Below are 22,024 nucleotides of genomic sequence, written 5' to 3' on the forward strand. Positions count from 1 at the left end.
GCTTATTGATTGTCCTCCTCACTCAAATGTACTCAATGAGGGAATAGGTCTTTCTCGTTCACTATTGTATCTTCAGGACTTAATTCACAGGAGGCTAGTAATAAGTAGTTGTTGAATAAATGAATGATTACATGGAACTAGCAATTTAGAATTAATACCTGGTTTTCTGACTTGATAATTACAAAGTATTTATTTCAATTCATTTCCATGTGAATTTTTTATGTTTCAGTAATTGTTTTGTTCCCATGTAAGCAGAAATTGTTTCTCTTTTTGCCATAAAAACCAAGTTCTAAAAATACAAATGCCGGCCGGGCGCGGTGGCTCACGCCTGTAATCCCAGCACTTTGGGAGGCCGAGGCGGGCGGATCACAAGGTCAGGAGATCGAGATCATGGTGAAACCCCGTCTCTACTAAAAATAGAAAAAATTAGCCGGGCGCAGTGGCGGGCGCCTGTAGTCCCAGCTACTCAGGAGGCTGAGGCAGGAGAATGGCGTGAACCCGGGAGGCGGAGCTTGCAGTGAGCCGAGATTGCGCCACTGCACTCCAGCCTGGGCGACAGAGCGAGACTCCGTCTCAAAAAAAAAAAAAAAAAAAAATACAAATGCCTTAGAGAGATGTTACTTCAACAATGCGGGGGTCAAGTTAATGATGTTTATTGAAAATTACATTGTGGAACTTTGACTAAGTTTTAGGAGGGAAAAAAGGACATAAAAAGGAAATTTATGGTACATCTGAAAAGACAAAAATGTATGTCACTGACATGATTAAAGCACACATATAAAATAAAAAGTTAGAAAAGTCTATTTTCCAGCATGATTAGAGAAAGTTAATACATTTATTAAGTAAATTTACATATACATATCACATATGTATCATTTATACATATAGCTTCTTACTAATTTTTAAAAATTGGAACAAAATAAATTTGATATTAACTACTGAGGTAAGCAAAATAATGCCCTGTACCAGTCCCCTAAGATGTTCATATGCATGTCCTAATCCCTAGACCCTGTGAATATGGCATCTTATGTGGCAAAAGGGGTTTTGCAGATGTGATTAAATTAAGAAGCATGGGATTATCCCGGATTATTTGGGCAGACTGGATATAACCACAAGGGTTTTCATAAGTGAAAGAAAGAGGCAGAAGGGTGAAATATGTGATTACAGCAGCAGAGGTTGAGTGATGCGATTGCTGGCTGGCAGGGACCACAAACTAAGGAATGCAGGCAACCTCCAGAAACTTGAAAGGGCAAGTAAACAGATTGTCCCCTAAAGCCTCCAGAAAGAAGCCCTGCCCTGCCCACACCTTGATTTTAGCTCAGTGAGATCCATTTTGGACTTCTGACCTCCAGAACTGTAAGATAATAAATTTGTGTGGTTTGAAGCCACTAAATCTGGGGTAATTGTTATAGCAGCCATAAGCCACAACTACATTAAGAAAACTTTATTCAGCCTTTAGTATTTTAGAATCTTGCAGCCCCTCAGGATCATCATATGAGAATCAATTATTAGTGAACTGTAGGTAAGTAGACATGCTGGTTAATGAGGTTTTCCTATTCAGAAGGCTAAATAAGCCAGCTTTTATTACAGAACTTTTGTAAATACTAAGAATTGCTTAATCAGGACTGGCTGAGATTCAATTAGAAAATGTATCCTCAAGGAAGTGAGTCTTCAGGTGAACTTTCAAGGAGATAAAAGAGGATCCTTGAAAAGGAGATGGCAGAGACTTCAAGAGGATCTAGAAAAACCCTAAGAGATGGGAGGATGGGTAATTACTGGCAACTGAAGCTACATAGAAGTATATGAAGGAAGCAAGATAATCTCATCAGAAACACCGTTTTGAATTACAGCTGACCCTTCAGCAATTTAGGAGTTAGGAGCACTGTCCCCCAAATCCCCATCAAAAGTCTCTATATAACTTTAATTTGACTGCCTTAAAACTTAGCTACTAATAGCTTACTTGTTGACATTACTGATAAGATAAGCAGTCAATTATCTCATGGTTTTGAGTGTTTTATATTATATACTGCATTCTTACCATAAAGTGAGAGGAAAGGTTAAGAAAATAATAAGGAAGAGAAAATATATTTACTATTTATTAAGTGGAAGTGGATGATCATAAAAGTCTTCATCCTCATTGTCTTTGCACTGAGTAGACTGAGGAGGGGGAGGAACACAAGGGGTTGGTTTTACTCTCTCAGGTGTGGCAGAAGCAGAAGAAAATCCAGGTATATGTGGACTCATAACATTCAACCTTGTGTTGTTCAAGGGTCAATTGTACTTTATTTTTGCCTAAAAGACCACTCTTAAAACACATATACCTATTTCACAAGACTTTGGAAGGGATGGTTATAAGCCTATTGGCATAGATTACTTGACTAGCTTCCTATTGCTCTGGAAAGGAAAGCACTTCTAGATAGAAACTGAACCAGACAGGTAACCATGCCAGTGTGGAGAAGTAGGTAAGATAGACTTCTCTTTCTCATGGAATGTCACAGTGGAGGTAAGCTTAGGGGTGAGGAACAAATTTACCCAAGGCAGTGTGATGAAATGGAAAGACCATGGACTTTGAAATCAAACAGACCATGTTCAAATTCCAATTCTACATTGTATTGGTCATGTGACATTAGACAAATGAATTAAACTATTTTGATTCTCCATGTCCTTATCTGTAACATAACTAACTTATGTGGTTAGCATTATATGAGAGTTTCTGATACAAATAATTCCAAGAGCATCAAGGACGAATTTCAGTTACTTCCCAGTTTTCCCTTAGGCTAGACCGAGGTAGAAAGAATGGAATGCTTTAAGACATGGAGGATGTCTTCAGTGAGTCTGTGAACATGTGTACATGTAGTTAGGTAGGGTGGAGGGTGGAGAGTGGAGATGATTTTAGGTGGTAGAACTAAATCCCTCTACTAGAACCAAACTCCATGAGAAATATATTTCTTACATTTGAAAGACAATTCATGGCTTCTCCCCTTGACATGCAGATATTATAATTCACAATTTTTACCAACAGGAAATATGAGAGCCAGAGACAAAGTCAACTGCTCAGAGAGACAAAATTAACTATCAGAGGTAGTTAGCGGTGGAATGAGACTCGACATTCTCATTTCCTGGACTCTCTTTCCCGCTATGGTAATGTTGTCAGCCATCAGGTTTCTTGGTGTTCTCAAGCCACCTCTTATTTTACTTTGGCACAACTTTATTATGAAATGTGGAAGATACAATGATATGAGAAAACTCAGTAAGGCTTCTTTAAAATGAGAGCTCATTCTTCTCTGAGCAGATATCACTCCTAAGAACGAGTTAAGAACTGAGGTGGGCAGAATGGCAAAGCCAGTTGAAATTATTATAAAATAGGCTAAATATTATTTCAAGAATAACTGAACCTATGTCTTAATCAAAAGTATCTTTGTTAAACATCCATTCATAAAATGATATGATAGTAATATAGAGATTCTTCTTACATCTGTAAATTTAAGAGAAGTAGGAACAAATATTAATAAATCATATTTTAAAGGCATGAACATCTTTATTGAAATAAAGATATTTTACAACATTGTATTATTTTTTAATGTGTGGAGGTCACACAATATATAGGGCATCTTCCCTCAACACATTTATCTGCATATTATTTTTGCTGTGAGGATCTGAGCCAGAGAGGCTTAGAAATTACTTCTGCTTTTTTTACTTATTAGTTATAGATCCTAAGTTAAATTATTTAATCTCTGAGCATTTTTCATTATTTGTAAAGCTGACATAATAATGCTTCATACATAGCACTATTATATTATTTAATAGTAATATATGAGAATTTCTGACACATAAATAATTCCACACAACCTCTAATCAATCATCAAGCCAATACTACTTCCTTAATATTTCTCAAGACTGTCTATTACTCTCTAACCCCACTGCTTTTAATTTACTTCAGATCACATCTGGAGTATTACAAGAGTCTCTTAATAGTCTCTCAGTCTCTGGTCTACACTCCATTCTTAGCCATTTTCTTTTTTTTTTTTTAAATTATACTTTAAGTTCTAGGGTACATGTGCACAAGGTGCAGGTTTGTTACATATGTATACATGTGCCATGTTGGTGTGCTGCACCCATTAACTCGTCATTTATATTAGGTATATCTTAGCCATTTTTTACTTTGCAACTACTAAAATATAAATTTAACAATGTCGCTTTTAAACTTAAGACCCTCTAATGGCTCCTGATTCCCTTAGGATACTGTCCAATATCTTAGGTCAGATGTCAAGGCCCTACAAGATTTGATCTCTCTGACTTCTCCATTCTTGTCCCATGACCTTCTCTCTTTCCCTACATCTTTGCATGCTTCATGCTAGCCAGAAAGCACTGCTTGCAGGTTTCTTAAAAATTCAAACCCTTGCCTCCAGGTCTGTGTACATTTAGTCCTCTGCCTAGTTGACTCTATTCATTCCTCAGGTCTCTGCTCAGATAGCATCTTCTCCAGGAGGCTTTCTATGATACAGTTAAATGTTATACCCATATTCTTCCACACTACCCCAGTGTGGTAGTTGTAGCACTGTATTTTAACTATTTACTTGTCTGTCTCTATCACTATACTCTTTCAGTACCAAAAATTCACCCTGTGTACCTAATTCCCACATAGAATGACGCATCTCTCAATATTACTTAAATTACAATAATTACGGCCGGGTGCGGTGGCTCACACCTGTAATCCCGACACTTTGGGAGGCTGAGGCAGGCGGATCACGAAGTCAGTAGTTCGAGACCAGCCTGGCCAATATGGTGAAACCCCATCTCTACTAAAAATACAAAAATTAGCTGGGTGTGGTGGGGGGTGCCTGTAGTCCCAGCTACTCAGGAGGCAGAGGCAGAAGAATTGGTTGAACACAGGAGGTGGAGGCTGCAGTGAGCCAAGATCACACCACTGTACTCTAGCCAGGGCAATGGAGTGAAACTCTGTCTCAAAAAAAAAAAAAAAAAAAAAAAAGAAAAAAAGACAATAAATTACAACAATTACTAAAATTATATTATTATTAAATAACAATAAATATTACTTTCTTTGATGCACTACTTTTCCTCCTTCAATTCTGTTTTTGCCACGCTATTCCATTTCTTAAGAAACTTTCAATGGTTTCTTATTTCCTAACTTACCAAGTTTAAATTCCTCTGGCTGGCTTTTTCAGCTCCTCACAATCTGTTCTTCATAGTAAATTTTTAATCTTATTTCTCAAGATGCCACAATAAGTACCCCTGCATCTTTTTTTTTTTTTTTTTTTTTAGACAGAGTCTCACTCCCTCACTCAGGCTGGAGTGCAGTGGTGCAGTCTTGGCTCACTGCAACCTCCACCTCCTGGGTTAAGGTGATTCTCCTGCTTCAGCCTCCCAAGTAGCTGGGGACCACAGGTGCGCGCCACCAGGCCCAGCTAATTTTTGTATTTTTAGTAGAGATGAGGTTTCACTATGTTTTCCAGGCTGGTCTTGAACTCCTGACTTCAAGGGATCCGCCTGCCTTGGCCTCCCAAAGTGCTGGGATTACAGGTGTGAGCAACCACATCCAGCCAATATGTACTCTTTTTAATGGTCTTATGAATATGGCATATAGGTGTCTTACCTCATTCTGTTTCCCTGTCTTGGAGTAAATTATTTTCTTCCCATCCTTTCTAGAAAATTATATCCATTCTTCAGGTATGTTCTCCTTATACAGCTATCTTTGACTAGTAGGAAGAGATTTTTAAGAGAGATTGGTCTTACTCTCTTGTTTTGCATGATATGTACTTATAGCGATTTTCTTTTTTTTTTTTTTTTTTTTTTTTGAGAGGGAGTCTTGCTCTGTCACCCAGGCTGGAGTGCAGTGGCAGGTTCTCGGCTCACTACAAGCTCTGCCTCCCGGGTTCACACCATTCTCCTGCCTCAGCCTCCTGAGTAGCTGGTACTACAGGCACCCGCCATCACGCCTGGCTTATTTTTCATATTTTTAGTAGAGATGGGGTTTCACTGTGTTATCCAGGATGGTCTTGATCTCCTGACCTCATGATCTGCCCACCTCGGCCTCCCAAAGTGCTGGGATTACAGGCATGAGCCACTGCGCCTGGCCCTTATAGCTATTTCTTATAGTATCTAGCACAGTACTGAGCTCAGAAGAAATGTTCAATAGCTACATGACTGATTTTAAAGTGGTATGTCCCATCTAAAAACTGTATGTAATCTAGGTCTGTAGTTGCTTGAAATATGTAGACATTAGTTTGAGGTGACAGCCTATGAAAACAATTTAGATTTTACAACATTTAGAAAATGGCTACAATATTAAATAAATGGAGAGCAGGGGAGAAAGAGGTTACATTGAGGTTAAGACATTTCAGTTGTTCAACCTGGACTAACTGGATCTCACCAACGAAGTCTTTGAAAAATAAACAGTTTAGGCAGAAGGCTGTTCACTGCCAAATCATTTTCTATCACTGCAAAGTTCAATTAACTACTCCAATGAAATTCCCTTAAATGATATTCAGAACATCTTGGTGAAGAGGAGGCAATCAGTTCCCTATTATACTTTTAAAGAACATTCTCTCCTCTCTTTCTACTTCCTGTTGTGTTGCCCCTCCCAATAGATTTCCTCTAAAGAATTTAAATCACCTTCTAACCTCTTTAAGCTTACATGCATCAATGAGGTGATAAGTCTTGCCAAAATGTACGGCTTCTGATCTTTTCTAAAAGACATTTTCCTTGATACTCCCCCATAACAGCTATTTAGCTAATCATAAACCAATTTTCAACAGAAATTGTCATTCAAATAAATCTGATACTTTATAAATGACATTTCCTGGATTGAAGTTGAAAACCTTTGCACTGGGCCAGAACTTCCTTTGTTTTGTAGCAGGCCTGATAAAATCCTGTCCATTGCCTAACCTGCAGTTTGGGTATCAGTAGATTGATTTTGGAAGAGTCTCTTGACATCCCTGATGTCAAGAGATGTAGATATAAGGTGTTGCTGTCTTGTACTGGCTGCTCTCAAGATCCTGACCTCAAGTGATCCTCTGATCCTCCCTCCTCAGCCTCCCTAAGTGCTTCAATTATAGGCGTGAGCCACCATACCTGGCAAATGTTTATTAAGCACTTGCTATGTGCTAGCACTGTTTAGGCATGGGGGTTATAATGGTAAATAAAGCAGACAAAAATTATTTCCCTAGGAGAACTTACATTTAAATGTGGAAGACAGTCCAAAAGCAAAATATATATTATTTTACTGATAAGTGCTAAGGAAAAAAATAAAGTATAGAAGTGGGGATATGAAATGGGAAGGAGTGTTGAAATTTTAGATAAGATAACCAGGGAAGATCTCATGCAGGTAACTTTTGAATAAACACATAAAGGAAGAAAGTAAAGGTATGAGAAAGAAACGTTATATTTTTATAATAGAACAAGAAAGGAGAGGGGAAGGGAGGTGGCATTGTGTGTGCAAGGAGTAGGCAATATACCAGTCTGGAAGTAATTCACTTCTGCATGTAACAATCAGTATTGGTTCTCACTATGGTTACAACACCAGTGCATTAGAACTCAGTATATGCACTAAGCCTGAACAACCCTTTGGTTTTAATTGGCAGGAAGGCTAAGGAGATGGCTTGTAGATTGAAGTAGAACAAAAAAGGCACTTAAACTAGTGTCAGATGGGAGGTGAGAAAGCCACTTCAGCTGCTTTTGTTAATTTCAGTGCTTGCATGCAAATAAATGATAGAAGATACTCTATGAAATTATTGTAATATGTAATTAGATAAGGAAGTAGGAAAAATAAAGCAAGTTAACTTGAGAATCTGGAAGAGGTTAATGAAGGTTAAGGAGAGATGAACAAAAAATGATGAGCAGCAATGCAAAGACCCAGGCTGGTCTTCTGGAGGAGTAACAAAATGAATGTGTGACATGGCAGATGTGGGGGCAGTGAGGGGCCCTGAGGGTGGGGTCTGCGTTGGTGATGCGTTGAATTGTGTATCCCTCCCTGATTCTTTTTTTTAAAATTGAAACAGGGTCTTGCTCTGTGGCCCAGGCTGGAGTGCAGTGGTGCGATCTCAGCTCACTGTTACTTCCGTCTCCCGGGTTCAAGCGATTGTCCTGCCTCAGCCTCCCAAGTAGCTGGGATTATAGGCACGTGCCACTATGCCCAGCTAATTTATTTATTTATTTATTTTTTAGTAGAAATGGGGTTTCACCATGTTGGCCAGGCTGGTCTCCAACTCCTCACCTTAAGTGAATCGCCCGCCTTGGCCTCCCGAAGTGTTAGGATTACAGACGTGGGCCATTGCGCCTGACCCCGGCTAATTTTTTGTATTTTTAGTTAGACATAGGGTTTCGTCATGTTGGCCAGGCTGGCCAGATTAGTATGTAGAAGTCCTAACCCCTAGTACCTTAGAATGTGACCTGATTTGGAAATAGGGTCATTGCAGATACAATTAATGTTCATGAGGTCATACTGGAGGATGGTTCACCCCTAATACGTTATGACTGCTGTTCTTATTAAAAAGGGAAATTTGAACACACAAGAACACTGGAAAACAGCCATGTTCAGATTGGAATTATGCTGCCACATACCAAGAAACTACCAGAAGCTACCAGAGAGGCCTGGACGAGATGCTTCCCCAGTGCCCTCAGAGGGAGCACAGCCCTGCCTACACCTTGATTTCAAACTTCTGGACTCCAGAATTGTGAGATAATAATTTGTTGTTCTAAGCCACCCAATTTGTGGTATGTTACAGCATCCCTAGGGAACTAGGGATTATTTTGAGAGGCAAACAAGAAGAGCATCCTAAGAGAGTGAGATGCCTGATAGTCTCGTGCATCAGAAAAGTCCCACATAGTTGACTTCAGCAGTTAAATTGTATTTTCCTGTTTTACCAAACCTTTTTAATTATCGTTTCTTACTGTAGAAAAATCACATAAAATCTGCTCTTTGCTTAACAAATTACAGGGCCCCTTCGGATTTGTGTGCTCAAAATACCAGTCACCCAACAGAAACTGATGACTGTGACAATAGGCGACTAATTAAAAAACAAACAAAAAAAGCCCTGTCTCAACATTGGATTGACCAAGTGAAAGTTGACAGGGGAAAGACACCTCGATTCAGCTATCTTTCTCCCATAGGTTGTACTGCTGACTGCACCCTGAAGGACTGCGGTCGCTGCGCCTCGGAGAGCGACCAGATTCCGCACCCGACCCAGGAGGAGCCAGGGCAAGATTAGGGTTTCCTCCAGCCTCCTCCCACAGGGCAGACGACCGAAGCCAGCCCCGGCCTCACGCGCATGCCAGGTCCGGAGGACGCCCTCAGTGGGAGCGCCCTGCTCAGGTTCTCCCCGCGGCCGAGTGGTGGTGGGAGCGGGCGGCGGCCCCGGGATCACAGGACCTCCGCCGGGTTAGCTTGGCTGTGCCGCCGCCAATCCAGCAGGACGCCTATTTTCAAGCCTGGGGAACGTAGTTCCTCCCGCTTTCACAGAGAGCAGGATGGAGCCCGACGGCACCCCGGTTAAAGGGCCTTTCCAGCGCCCTCCGGGGAACGGAAGGCCGCGCTCCTCCGGGAGGGAGAATGACACACTCTTCAAGGAAATCCTGGGGCGGGCGCTCTCCTGGCTGCCAGGACCTCTGTTTCTAAGCTGGCTACTGCTAGAGCAGCCTTAACTGTCCCAATGGCACGCCTGCTATAGAGCACCCTCCCGGCGGCCGCTCCTCGGCCAGCTGCCCAGCGGGCGTCCTCAGGTGTCCCCAAGAGGCGCAGGCCTAGTCGCCTACACGTCCTTTCCAGCTTCGTGTCGAGGCGTCAGCTTTGGCTTCCCACCACCCCTCCCGGCTCTGCGGCGGCTCAGCCTCTTCTCCGGTTAATTCTGGCCTGTGCGGCCGGGTCGTCCCGTAAAGAAGGCGGGCCCGGGTTCCGGGTGGGGGGTTGGTGGGTCAGGGTGGGAAAGCAAGGCAGCGATGAGTCCTCTGCTAGCAGATCGGGCTCAACAGCCCCATTCCCTGCTTTCTCCGGGCCCACCCTCCGCCCCTCAGACGGCCGCCATGAAGATCCTCTGCCGCGGCTGCAGCCGGTCTGCGAACACACGCCCACCCGCACGCTTAGCCTCGCCCGCCACAGAGGGAGGGGTGGAAAAGGCACTGAGCATGCTCGGTGGGGAGGGCGGGGCGCTCGCGGGCCGCGAGTCTGAGCCGGCGTTCTTCAGGCAGGCTACCGCGCCTCCGCCGCCCGCCCCCTCGGAGCCGCGCCCGCCGCAGGCTGCGCCCGCCAGCCCCGCCCCGCCCCGCCCCTCCCCGCCCCCCGCCGCTCGTCCCCGCCGCGGCCGCGCCGCCTGCAGCAGCACCAGCTGCTCCTCCCCGGCGGCCGCCCCCCGCGGGTCCCTCCCTGGCTGCGGGAGAGACGGAGGTAGAGGGAGGACACAGAGCCGCGCCGCCCGCACCGGAGACCTTCTCCTCGCCCCGCCGGTTCCTCACCCTCGGGGAGCAACATGGGTAAGTCATCCTTCCTCCCCCGTCATCGCCTGACATTTTTTTCTTCCTCGGCGTGCTGCAGGGTGGAAAGCATTTCTCGCGCAAAGTTGCCGGATTTCTCCAGTCCCCCGGTGTGAAACTGTGGCTGTTCCTCCGGGAAGAGTCAGCGCACGCGGAACGCATGCCGGGTGCCGGGGCTGGGAGGGTCCCGAGCGCGGGCTGGGGTGGGGTCGGCCGCGGGCCGGACCGCCGCCCGGCTCCCCGGCACCTCGCCGTCTCGCCTCCCCTCCTCCATTCTTCCTGCCGGTGCCCGGGCACCACGGAGCCTGCCTCGCGGGCTCGCATCCGCGTCTCCATCCCCGTTTCTCCGGAGGCCGCCCGCTTCCTTTTCCCCCGCGTCTGCTGAGCTCGAGGCTCGGGTCCGACCACGACCACTTAATGTAACTTCCTTCTCTGTCAGTGCGACCTTTCCCGGTCGTGGAGACTCCTCATCCCGGGCGGGGAAGTGGAAGCAAGTAGTTTGTGAGGGAGATCTTACAACCTGCACGGAAATTATTTTCCAAGGGGGAGAGCGGACAGCCCCATAGGTTGAAAGGATGACTTGTCAGAGGCCACGAGGAACGTGAGGCAGGATAGAGCCGCTCGCTGGAGAATTAATGCTGGGTGACTACAGTGTGCAATATTCCTGTACTCAGCCTATTTTTTGGATTCCTTCGTCTGTCTTCTGTAGCAGGAAACTGCGCCCTGTAACGTTGTTACCGAACTTACATGGTAGTTATTCTTTCCCAGCTTCCCCCTGTCTAATCTGCATAATCTGATTTTACTTCTTTTGTATTTATAGTTAATCTGAAGATACTGGTTTGGATGAGATATTTAAGAGCAAATATGTTTTATAAAACGATATATAAATTTAACCTAATTTTTTTACATCATCTATTGCTTAACTGTTACATTCAGTAATCACAGAAACGTCTGATGAATGCTGTCGTGTAATTAAGAGCTCAAAGTTTCTTTTAATAGTAGCGACTTGTACTAAGTTCCCCAGTTTGCTGCCACTCCTGTCTGTCATAATTTCCTCTTTTTAAAATTTGCTCCCATGGCATCTGTCAACTGGGACTTTTCCCACCCCTTCTGTGCGAGTTATTTAAAGATTGAGATGAATGTGATCCTTTCATCTGTTAATACAGTGCTCAACACGTTCAAAGTTAGGTTGCGCAACTCAGAATCTTCAAGAAGTATCTAAACCTGGGAATGGTGTCCATAGAGTATTCTGGAACAGCAAATACTTCGGGCTTTGATCGCGACCTTTGGCCATATATCTGGAAGAGGCCAGGGTTGATGGAGGAGGTAGTATGAATCAAAAAAGGTCTACGGCTCTGAATTTTATTTTCAGTTAAGTTTTTTTTTTTTTTTAATGTGAGTACTCTTGATATGCTGAACAAATTTCTGTAAAAATTGGGTGGGCCGTTTATGCGTGTCTACCCTTTCTCTTAAAGTAGAATTTTAAATAGGTATTATATCAGATTATTGGACAAGCTGTGTATTTCCGTCGAACATACACACGTTTATGTATGTTTCCTTTGAACGTACATACACAGATAAATGTGTGTACGTTCAAAGGAAATACACAGTATGTCCAATAACCCTATCTGATATTGGACTGTAAGTTCAAGTTTGGCTTGAAAAATACATTTTCCTATGTTTCCAGGTGAGCCTCAAACAAACCATTTAACATTTTAACTTACATGTTAAATCTGTACTTTTTCAGTGGAAAAAATCCAATTTCGTTACAACACTAGTGAATAAAAATACCTAAAAGAGATGAAATTATCTACTTAAATATCATCTTCAAAATCTTGAATGCTATTGCTTGATTTTTAAAAAGGGCCAAATAGAAACCTATCTCTCATTTTGAAGCCATCTCTGATACTCTTTGGTTAATCTCTCTCTCTTCGTAAGCACTGTTTGTACCTTGTTAGAAGCTTTTTGGCACTTATATAATCTACCATATAATGGAGTTGTTTATGTGTGTGTGCTGTGCATTTAATCATGAGTCCCAGAAGATGAAAAATGTCTTATTATTTTTTGTGTTCCCCACATTGCTTTTCAAATAGGAATTCAGTAAATCTTTAGCAAATTGTTGAACTTAAAACCACCTATTATTTTCAGCTTTTGCATCTGAAGATTTAGTCTCTGAACAAACATTTGGATTGGCACATAGTACCTAGTTGGGGGATAAGCAGAAACAGAAAGGTATAATTGTACCGTGTTTCCCAGTATACTGTAGGTAGGTTTTGAGTCAACCTCAGGCAATGGTAAGGCAGTTTCATGTATGATCAGTAGGTACATATGATAATTTAAAATTGAAACCTTGGGTAACAGTTTTATATCTTAGCCAAGGAAGTTAGTATTACAATTCATGTACACATAAGAAGGTAGAAGGTATACTGGTTAATGATGGGGGGAGGGAGAAGTGCTTTTTAATTTGTCTCAAGAAATAAATAAGGTTGATTTTTAAAGATGTGCTCGGCTGTGCGCCCACTTTGGGAGGCCGAGGCGGGTGGATCACCTGAGGTCAGGAATTGGAGACCAGCCTGACTAACATGGTGAAACCCTGTCTCTACTAAAAATACAAAAAAAAATTAGCCGGGCATGGTGACGGGTGCCTGTAATCCCAGCTGTGTGGGAGGCTGAGGCAGGAGAATCACTTGAACCTGGGAGGCAGAGGTTGCAGTGAGCCGAGATCATGCCATTGCACTCTAGCCTGGGCAAAAAGAGCGAAACTCCGTCTCAGAAAAAAAATATATATATATTTTCTCGTAGCAATAATTTCCTACACAAGAGAGTGAAAGAAAATTCCTATATGACTTTATGGCCATAGCTACTATTTTATGTGTATGTCATATTTCAGATTCAACATACGTTTAGTGTTTGTTGGATATCAACAGTGTGCAGTGTACTGTACTACAGTGTACTGGGAGGACAAAGATAAAAATATATTCATGTTTCATGTTTATAATCTTAGCGGGAACAATATGACACATACACAAATTATAATAGAAGTAAATATATGAGTTATATAAAAGACTTTTACATGTATTATAGATTCAGAAAATGAAGAGAACGTTTTAGAGAAATGGCGTTATTTGAACCAAAGGTGGATTAAACTTCTTAAAGGTGGAAATGAGACTGTTAATCAGAATGGAGTTGGTCTGGGGTTGGAGGAGAAATGACATAAATGAAAATAGAGAGATAGGAAACATTTTATGAGTTTCCAGGATATGATTAAACAACATTGTTTGGCTAGAGCAAAAGGTAAGGAAATAGTGGGTAACAGACATGAAAAAGTAGTACAGTGATAGCTAATGACCAGATAATGGAGGATCTAAAATGCCAAGCTGAAGAATTTTAACCTGACTCACCTATTGAGAGACCGCTAAACTTTTTTATGCAGTTAAGTGATGGATCACGTCTGTGGTATAGAAAAATTTGTCAGTTGAGTGCAGGGTTGCTTGGATGAGAAACTAGAGAACACTTCAGAAGATTGTTGTTGGAGTTCGGACGAAAATGTTGAATGACTTGAACCAGGTTATGGCAGTGGGAATAGAATATTGCAAATGAAGAATAGGATTCACTTGGCAACCCATTGAGTGTGGAATTGAGAGTCACAGGTTTTAGCCTGGGTGATAATGAGGATATGAGACTCTTCTGATACATACTCAGTTAACAGGAAGAGGAAACATAGATACTCCATTTTGTACCTATTGAGTTAGACTATTTGGTCTGTCCTTTAGTCTGCTCCTTGATGACAAGGACGTTGTCGTATTGGGATTTGAATACATTTCTAACACTAGTGTCTGGCACATAGTAGCTATGTAGAAAAATTTGTTGACTGACTAAAACTAGATAAAAAATAGTTAACAAACATTTATTTTAACTTTTGAGTGTACAATTTGAATTAGAGATCTGGAAGTTATCCACAAATATCCTGAGGTGATACTTGAAGTTACATCAGAGGATGAGAGTCAACCAAGAAAAAAAGAAAAATTGTCCATGATAAGAATCTTGAGGAATGGGGTTCCTTAAGTTTCCCATAGTTAGGGAAAAAGGAATGATACGATTTCACACTGAAAAACACAGAAGTTAGAGTGAAAGACTAGCATTGGTATATGGTTGGTTTTAAGAAAGAGTGAATAGTTAATAAGGTCTGTTTTTTCAGAACAGTCAGGAGGCAGATAAGGACTGAGAACAGGCTCTAAGTGCTTTGGTTAGGATATTACCCAATATATTTTTCTAAAAAGCCACTTTAAGAGGTTTAGTAGATACGGAGGTCAGTTGTAAAGGCTAGGTGAATAGTAGGTGGAAACAGTTCACTAGGTGTAGTCATGCTGTATTTCTCACCTTGTTTAAAAATCTGTGAGAAAACATAGATTTTTAAAAATTTTTTAACTCACTCTGCTTGACATATTACATTTTAGAAAATATTTTAAAATTTTAAATGTATTTGAATTTACAAATATTAAAAAATTATTTTAATGTTCCATTTTACATGGACTGACGTGCTGTTTTCTTGTCTAAGAATAATTTTTAATTTCACCATGGTGCCTCACATTTCTTTGACATTTCATTTTTAATGTCTTTGTGACTTAGTATAGTACAATTTTTATTTTTATAATGTATGTCATGCAGAGTGAGTCTAGAATGATTTTATAATTTTACACAGTTTTTTGCCTAAGTAATACTCTTTACTGATGAATGGTTTTATCACTTTTACTCTTAGACTTTGTGAATTTGAGACTTCTTTAGATTATAGGTATACTTCTAATTATATTTTTAATTCCTGGAGTTGTATTTTTCTCTGTAGATGTGTATCAAACTTATAGTCATTTTATTTTGCCTATATTTCCAAGTCCAGGAATGGTTTTCATAGCTAAATAATAAATACTAATTTTGCCTGATCTTTGCAAGTCTAGGCAGGGTGATAAAATATTTTTGAAAGCTAGTAATTACTAAAATTTGTGATTTCAAAAAAACATAGCTGCTAGATTGGTAAATTTAAAAATGTTTCTTCGGTTGGCATTATATCTGTTTTGTATATGTCTTTTTTCATACGAGAGAAGGGTTAAATTCACTATCCTTGGTAGTCATATTCTGAAGTCTATACTACTACTATTTGAAAAGTTAAGATAGCTTTAATTTGTTTTAAGAACCAAAGTGATTTTGCTTTCATAGTGGAATCTTGGAATTTCTAGGTGACTTTGGGGAAATAGTGTGGATGTTTTCCAGAAATTCCTGATTGAACCTGAGATTGAACGTAGCATTTCTGGAGTTATTGGTGGCACTAACAATAGCCATCAGAATTACCTAAATTTTAATATCCAGTCATGAACATCAGGAGGAATGAAGGAGGAAGATCCAGTCCTTTGGGAACCTGATGTAATTTTATATAGCCAAATGTTTGGATAACTGATGGGGAAAAAGTTTAATTTAAAATACATGTTGATGTTGAGTTCAGTTTGCCAGTATTTTGTTGAGGATTTTTCTATTTATGTTTATTAAGGATATTAGCTTGTAGCTTCTTTTCTTGTAGTATCGTTGTCTGACTTTGGTATCAGGGTCATGCTGGCCTCATTAAATGAGTTTGGAAGTATTTCCCTTTCTTCATTGTTTGGAAAGAGTTTGAGGAGGATTGGTATTAGTTCTTTTTATAAAATAATTTCAACTTTTGGTTTAGGTTCAGAGGGTACATGTGCAGGCTTGTTACATGGGCATATTACTTGATGCTTTGGAGTATGAATAATCCCATCACCCAGGTAGTGTGCATAGTACCCAATGGGTCGTTTTTCAGCCCTTACCTCCCTCCATTTGTCCCTCTCTAGTAGTCCCCAGTGTCTGTTGTTCCCATCTTTATGTCCATATGTACACCCAGTGCTTAGCTTCCACTTATAAATGAGAACATGTGGTATTTGGGTTTCTTGTATCCATGTTAATTTGCTTAGGTAGTGGCCTCCAGCTCCATCCATGTTGCTGCAAAGGACATGATTTCATTCTTTTTTGTGGGTGCATAGTATTCCATGGTATATATGTGCCACATTTGCTTTATCCAATCCACTATTGATAGGCACCTGGGTTGATTTCATGTCTTTGTTATTGTGAATAGTGCTGCGATGAAGATCCAAGAGCATGTGTCTTTTTGGTAGCATGATTTATTTTCCCCATACCCAGTAATGGGATTGCTGGGTCAAATGGTAGTTCTGTTTTAAGTTTGTCGAGAAGTCTCCAAATTGCATTCCACAGTGTCTGAACTAATTTGTATTTCCACTAACAGTGTAAAAACATTCCCTTTTCTCCACAGCTTTACAGCATCTGTTTTTTGTTTTTTTTTGTTGTTCTGTTTTTTGTTTTGTTTTGTTTTGTTTTTGCTTTTTAATAATAGCCATTCTGACTGGTGTGAAATGGTATCTCATTGTGGTTCGATTTGCAATCTCATCACATTAAGAGGATCATACATCATGATCAAGTGGGATTTATCCCTGGGTTGCAAGAATGGTTAAACATACACAAATCAATAAATGTGATACACCACATGAACAGAATGAAGAACAAAAATCATATGATCATCTCAGTTGATGCAGAAAAAAGCATTTGACAAAATTTGACATACTTTCATTTTCAAAACTCTCAACAAATTTGGTGTAGAATGAATATGCCTAAACATAGTAAAGGATATATGACAAGCCCATAGCTAACATCACACATAGTGGTGAAAATCTGAAAGATTTATCTCAGTTTGAGAAAAAAAACAAGGATGCCCACTCTTGCCACTGCTATACTAGAAGTCCTAGCAGAGCAAATAGACAAGAAAAAGGAAAAAAAAAAGCATTCAAATTGGAGAGTAAAATGATCTGTTTATAGATAGCATGGTCTTATACATAGAAAGCCTTAAAGACTCCTTGAAAAAAAAGACAAAAACTATTAGACCTAATAAATGAATTCAGTAACGTTTCAGGATACAAAATCAGCATAGAAAAATCAGAAGTATTTCTGCACACTAACAACAAACTATCTGAGGATGTAATCAAGAAAACCATCCTATTTACAGTAGCTACAAAAATATAAAACATTTAGGAATAAATTTAACCAAGAAGGTGAAAGATCTCCTTACTGAAAACCGTAAGATATTGATAAATTTGAAGAATTAAATAAACATATCCCATATTCATAAATCAGAAGAATTAATATTGTTACAATGTTCATATTACTGAAAGTGATATGCAGATTCAATGTAATCCTTATCAAAATTCCAATGAAACTTTTCACAGAAATAGCAAAACAATTCTAAAATTTGTGTGGAGCCACAAAATATCTGAATAGCCAAAATAATCTTGAGCAAGAAGAACAAGGCCCGAGGCATCACACTACCTGATTCAAGTCATGTTACAAAGCTATAGTGATCAAAATAGGATGGTACTGGCATAAAAGCAGACACATAGATCAATGGAACAGAATAGAGAGGCCAGAAATCGACCCAAGAATTTACAGTCAATTGATCTTAAAAAACAAAAAACAAACAAACAAACAAAAGCCAAGGAAATACAGTGGGGACAGGACAATCCCTTCAATAAACACTGTTGTCAAAACTAGATATCCACATACTGAAGAATGACATTGGATCCTTATTCACCCCAGATACAAAAATCAATTCAAAATGGGTCAGAAATTTAAACAAAGTATTTGAATTTGAAAAGCGTAAGATGCCTATAAGAAAATACTGGAGAAAAGCTCCATAACATTGGTGTTGGCAATGATTTTTTGTTTATGGCACCAGAAGCACAGGCAACAAAAGCAAAAATAAACAAGTGGGACTTCATCAAATTAGTAAGTTTCTCTATAGCAAAGGAAACAATCAACAAAATGAAAAGGCAGCTTACATAATGAGGGGAAATATTTGCAAGCCATATATCCGATTAGGGGTTAACATGTAAAAATAACCAGGAACTCATACAACTCAATAGCTAAAATAAAAATAGAGGTTGAGGATCCCTAATCCAAAATCTGAAATGCTTCAAAATCTGAAACTTTTTGAATGCTGATGTGACACTCAAAGGAAATGCACATTGCAGCATTTGGATTTTGGTTTCAGATTTTTGGATTAGGGATGTTAAACCAGTTAGTATCATGCACATATTCCAAAATCTGAATCATTTCAAAATCTGAAACGCCTCTGGTCTAAAGCATTTTGCGTTAGGGATACTGAACCTGTATTTACCTAGATGTAAATAATAAATGAAGAAGATATTAGAATAGGTTATTGTCTCAGTCCATTTTGTGCTGCTATAAGAGAATGCTGGAGGCTGGGTAATTAATAAAGAACAGAAATTTTGTCTGTCAGAGTTCTGGAGCCTGGGAACTACAGGATCAAAGTGCCCGCAGGTTTGGTCTTTGGTTTCAAGATGACGCCTAGTTGCTGTGTCCTCCAAAGAGGAAAAACCTTGTGCCCTCACCCAACAGAAAAGCAAAAGAGAAAATCCATTCTGGTAAGCTCTTTTTATGATGCCATTAATCTATTTATGAGGACAGAGCCCTCATGACCTAAATACCTCCTATTAGGCCCCACCTTCCAGTACTGTTGTGTTGGGGATTAAATTTCAACATGAGTTTTTGAGGGGACAAAAACATTCAAACCATACTAGTTATAAAGACTATTTCAGTTATAAAAGCCTGTGATTCCCTGAAACTAAAGTTTGAAATATACTCTGTATCATTGGTATCTTAAATATAATCTCTATATAACTTGTTTTTCTTTAGTGTTCAAATGGTAATGTATACTTGAGGTAGCAACTTAAGGTTCGAACCAACTTATTAGCTTTGTCTAAATAAATGACCTAAAAAACCATTTCCCATGCTGGCCAAGATACGGATGCTGGATTCAAATTGCAGGTGAAATAATTCTCTCAGTGCTTCTATTTATACCACTTTGGTTACTAGAAGCATTTCAGGAGTTAAAACCAAGGACTAGGATAGTGATAAATGGAAGTGGTTAAATTGAGCTCCTAGCTATGATTGGTTGTACAGTTGACCCTTTAATAACATGGATTTGAACAGCACAGTTCCACTTCCATGTGGATTTTTTTTTCAATAAAAGCTATACCAAGTGAGTCTGCCTCTCCTGCCTCACCTTTCACCTTGTCCACCTATGCCACACCTGAGACAGCTAGATGAACCCCTCCTCTTCTCAGCCTACTCAGACTGTAATAAGGATGAAGACCTTTACGATGATCTACTTCCATGTGATGAACAGTAAATAAATTTTCTCTTCCTTCCATTTTCTTTTCTCTAGCTTACCTTATTGTAACAATATGGTATTTTATGCATATGGTATATGATGCATATAACATACAAAATATGTGTTAATTGACAGTTTATGTTATTGGTAAGGCTTCTGGTCAGCATTAGGCTGTTAGTTAAGGTTTTAGGGAGTTAAAAGTTATGTGTGGATTTTTGACTGAGTGAGAGGGGGATTAGTACCCCTAGTGCCTGCATTGTTCAACGGCACTTGTAAATTCCAAAGTCCTTTTTGTTCACAAAATGATTTTAGGTTCTTATTGGTACTGAAATATATTTATTAATATCTGGGCTACATCTTTGTATTTAGCAGATTAGTAGACCTCTCTACAGGTATAGTTAATTAAAAGTCATTGAATTCAAAATATAACTCATTTTATAATTTTTAATAATGATAATTAGAGGGGTGCTGGTAAATGTTTAACTAAAAGCCTTTCTCCAAAATAGCCCTGATTTGTGATGGCTGTCAATTTCCTGTAGTGTATATACTCCCCCCATGGCCAATTTCAAGCTACTAAAATAGTGTCACTGAATGCAGAGTTGAGAAGAGATAAGAGGTAGCACGTCATTATATACCATATTCACCATATAGACATAATCTCATTAGCACATATAATAGTAAAATGTAAAGTAAGTAGTGATGGTTTTGAGTGTTAATTCTTGTTTTAGTGTAACTCATTTATGTTTATATAATTTCAATAATGGCTGTTTTAATAACTGCCTCATAAAAATCCTGAAAATTTAATAATTATATCTCATGGGTTTGTACAGGGGGCTCTAGTACACCATTGAGTTCGTAATTACCATTTATTAGGAATTATTGATGTCAGTTATGCTACACTTTACATATTTTTAAAACAATTTTAATCCTTTCAACAATTCTATGAAGTAGGTGACACTGTCCCCATTTTACCAAATCAAAGAATTAAATAATTTATTCAAGGGGACAACTAACACTCCAACGTCCTGATTTAGAGCAATGGTTCTCAAACTTTAACTTGCATAGAATGACTTGAAGAGCTTGTTTGTAAAAAATACTGGGCCCACCTTCAGAAGTTCTGATTCAGTAGATGTGGGGTGGGCTGAGAATTTGCATTGTCAAGACCTTCCCATGTGATGCCACACTGGGAACAGCACCACCATCAAGCATAGGCTGACAAGCTTTTTCCATAAAGGATCAGATGATAAGTATAAGTATTTTAGGCTTTGTAGCCCATGAGGTGGAATCAAAGATATTACATATTAGGTTGGTGCATAAATAATTGTGGTTTCAGACTGTGCATTTTAAATAATTATTACTGGGCGCAAACACATCTTTATAAAATAGGAACATTAAAATCAACACATTTTTGCCAGTCAGAAATAACTTTATTCCTGTAGCGTAAAAATCCATGCTTCAGGATTTGACAAACCCTTGGAAAGCATTTTCTGCATCCTGCTGATTGTGGAAGCATTTTCCCTGCTAAAAGTTGTTGAGATGCTTGAAGAAGTAGTAGTCAATTGGCGAGAGGTCAAGTGAATATGGCAGATGAGGAAAACTTCGTAGCCCAGTTCATTCAACTTTTGAAGCTTTGTGCGATCTGTGGTCAGACGTCGTCATGAAGAAGAATTGGGCCCTTTCTGTTGACCAAGCCGGCTGCAGACGTTGCAGTTTTCAGTGCATCTTATCAATTTGCTGAGCATACTTCTCAGATGTGATGGTTTCACCGGGATTCAGAAAGCTATAGTGGATCAGCAGCAGACCACCAAACAGTGACCATGACCGTTTTTTGGTGCAAGTTGTGCTTTGGGAAGTGCTTTGGAGCTTCTTGGTCAGACCACTGAACTGGTCATCTCCAGTTATATAAAAGCCACTTTTCAGTTGTCATATAAAATCCACATTTTGTTGCACATCACAATCTGATCGAGAAATGGTTCATTGTTGTTCTGTAGAATGAGAGAAGACAACATTTTGAAACAACGATTTTTTTCTGATTTTTGCTCAGCTCATGAGGCACTCACTTATCGAGCTTTTTCACCTTTCCAATTTGCTGCAAATGCTGAACTACCGTAGAATGGTTGACATTGAGTTCTTCGGCAGCTTTATAAGAGGATCAGCTTTGATGGTTGCTCTCAATTGGTCATTGTCTACTTCTCATCTCCCACTACACTCCTCATCTTCTAGGCTCTCATCTCCTTTGCAAAACTTCTTGAGCTACGACTGCACTGTATGTTC

General features: G+C 39.8%; 1 protein-coding gene across 6 annotated transcripts in view; it reads left to right on the forward strand.

Moving 5' to 3' along the window:
* Positions 1–10,299: 10,299 nt before the first annotated feature.
* The window catches only part of RAP1GDS1 (Rap1 GTPase-GDP dissociation stimulator 1), a 172,645-nt gene continuing 160,920 nt past the window's right edge, over positions 10,300–22,024 (forward strand). For all 6 annotated transcript variants that reach the window (XM_007999316.3, XM_007999318.3, XM_007999319.3 and 3 more), the window contains exon 1: positions 10,300–10,485. In XM_007999316.3, coding sequence (XP_007997507.1) covers positions 10,482–10,485 — 4 coding nt within the window. In that variant the 5' untranslated portion in view covers positions 10,300–10,481. The remainder of the gene's footprint in view (positions 10,486–22,024) is intronic.

This window comes from Chlorocebus sabaeus, chromosome 7 (genome assembly GCF_047675955.1).
Source record: "Chlorocebus sabaeus isolate Y175 chromosome 7, mChlSab1.0.hap1, whole genome shotgun sequence".
Classification (NCBI taxonomy): domain Eukaryota; kingdom Metazoa; phylum Chordata; class Mammalia; order Primates; family Cercopithecidae; genus Chlorocebus; species Chlorocebus sabaeus.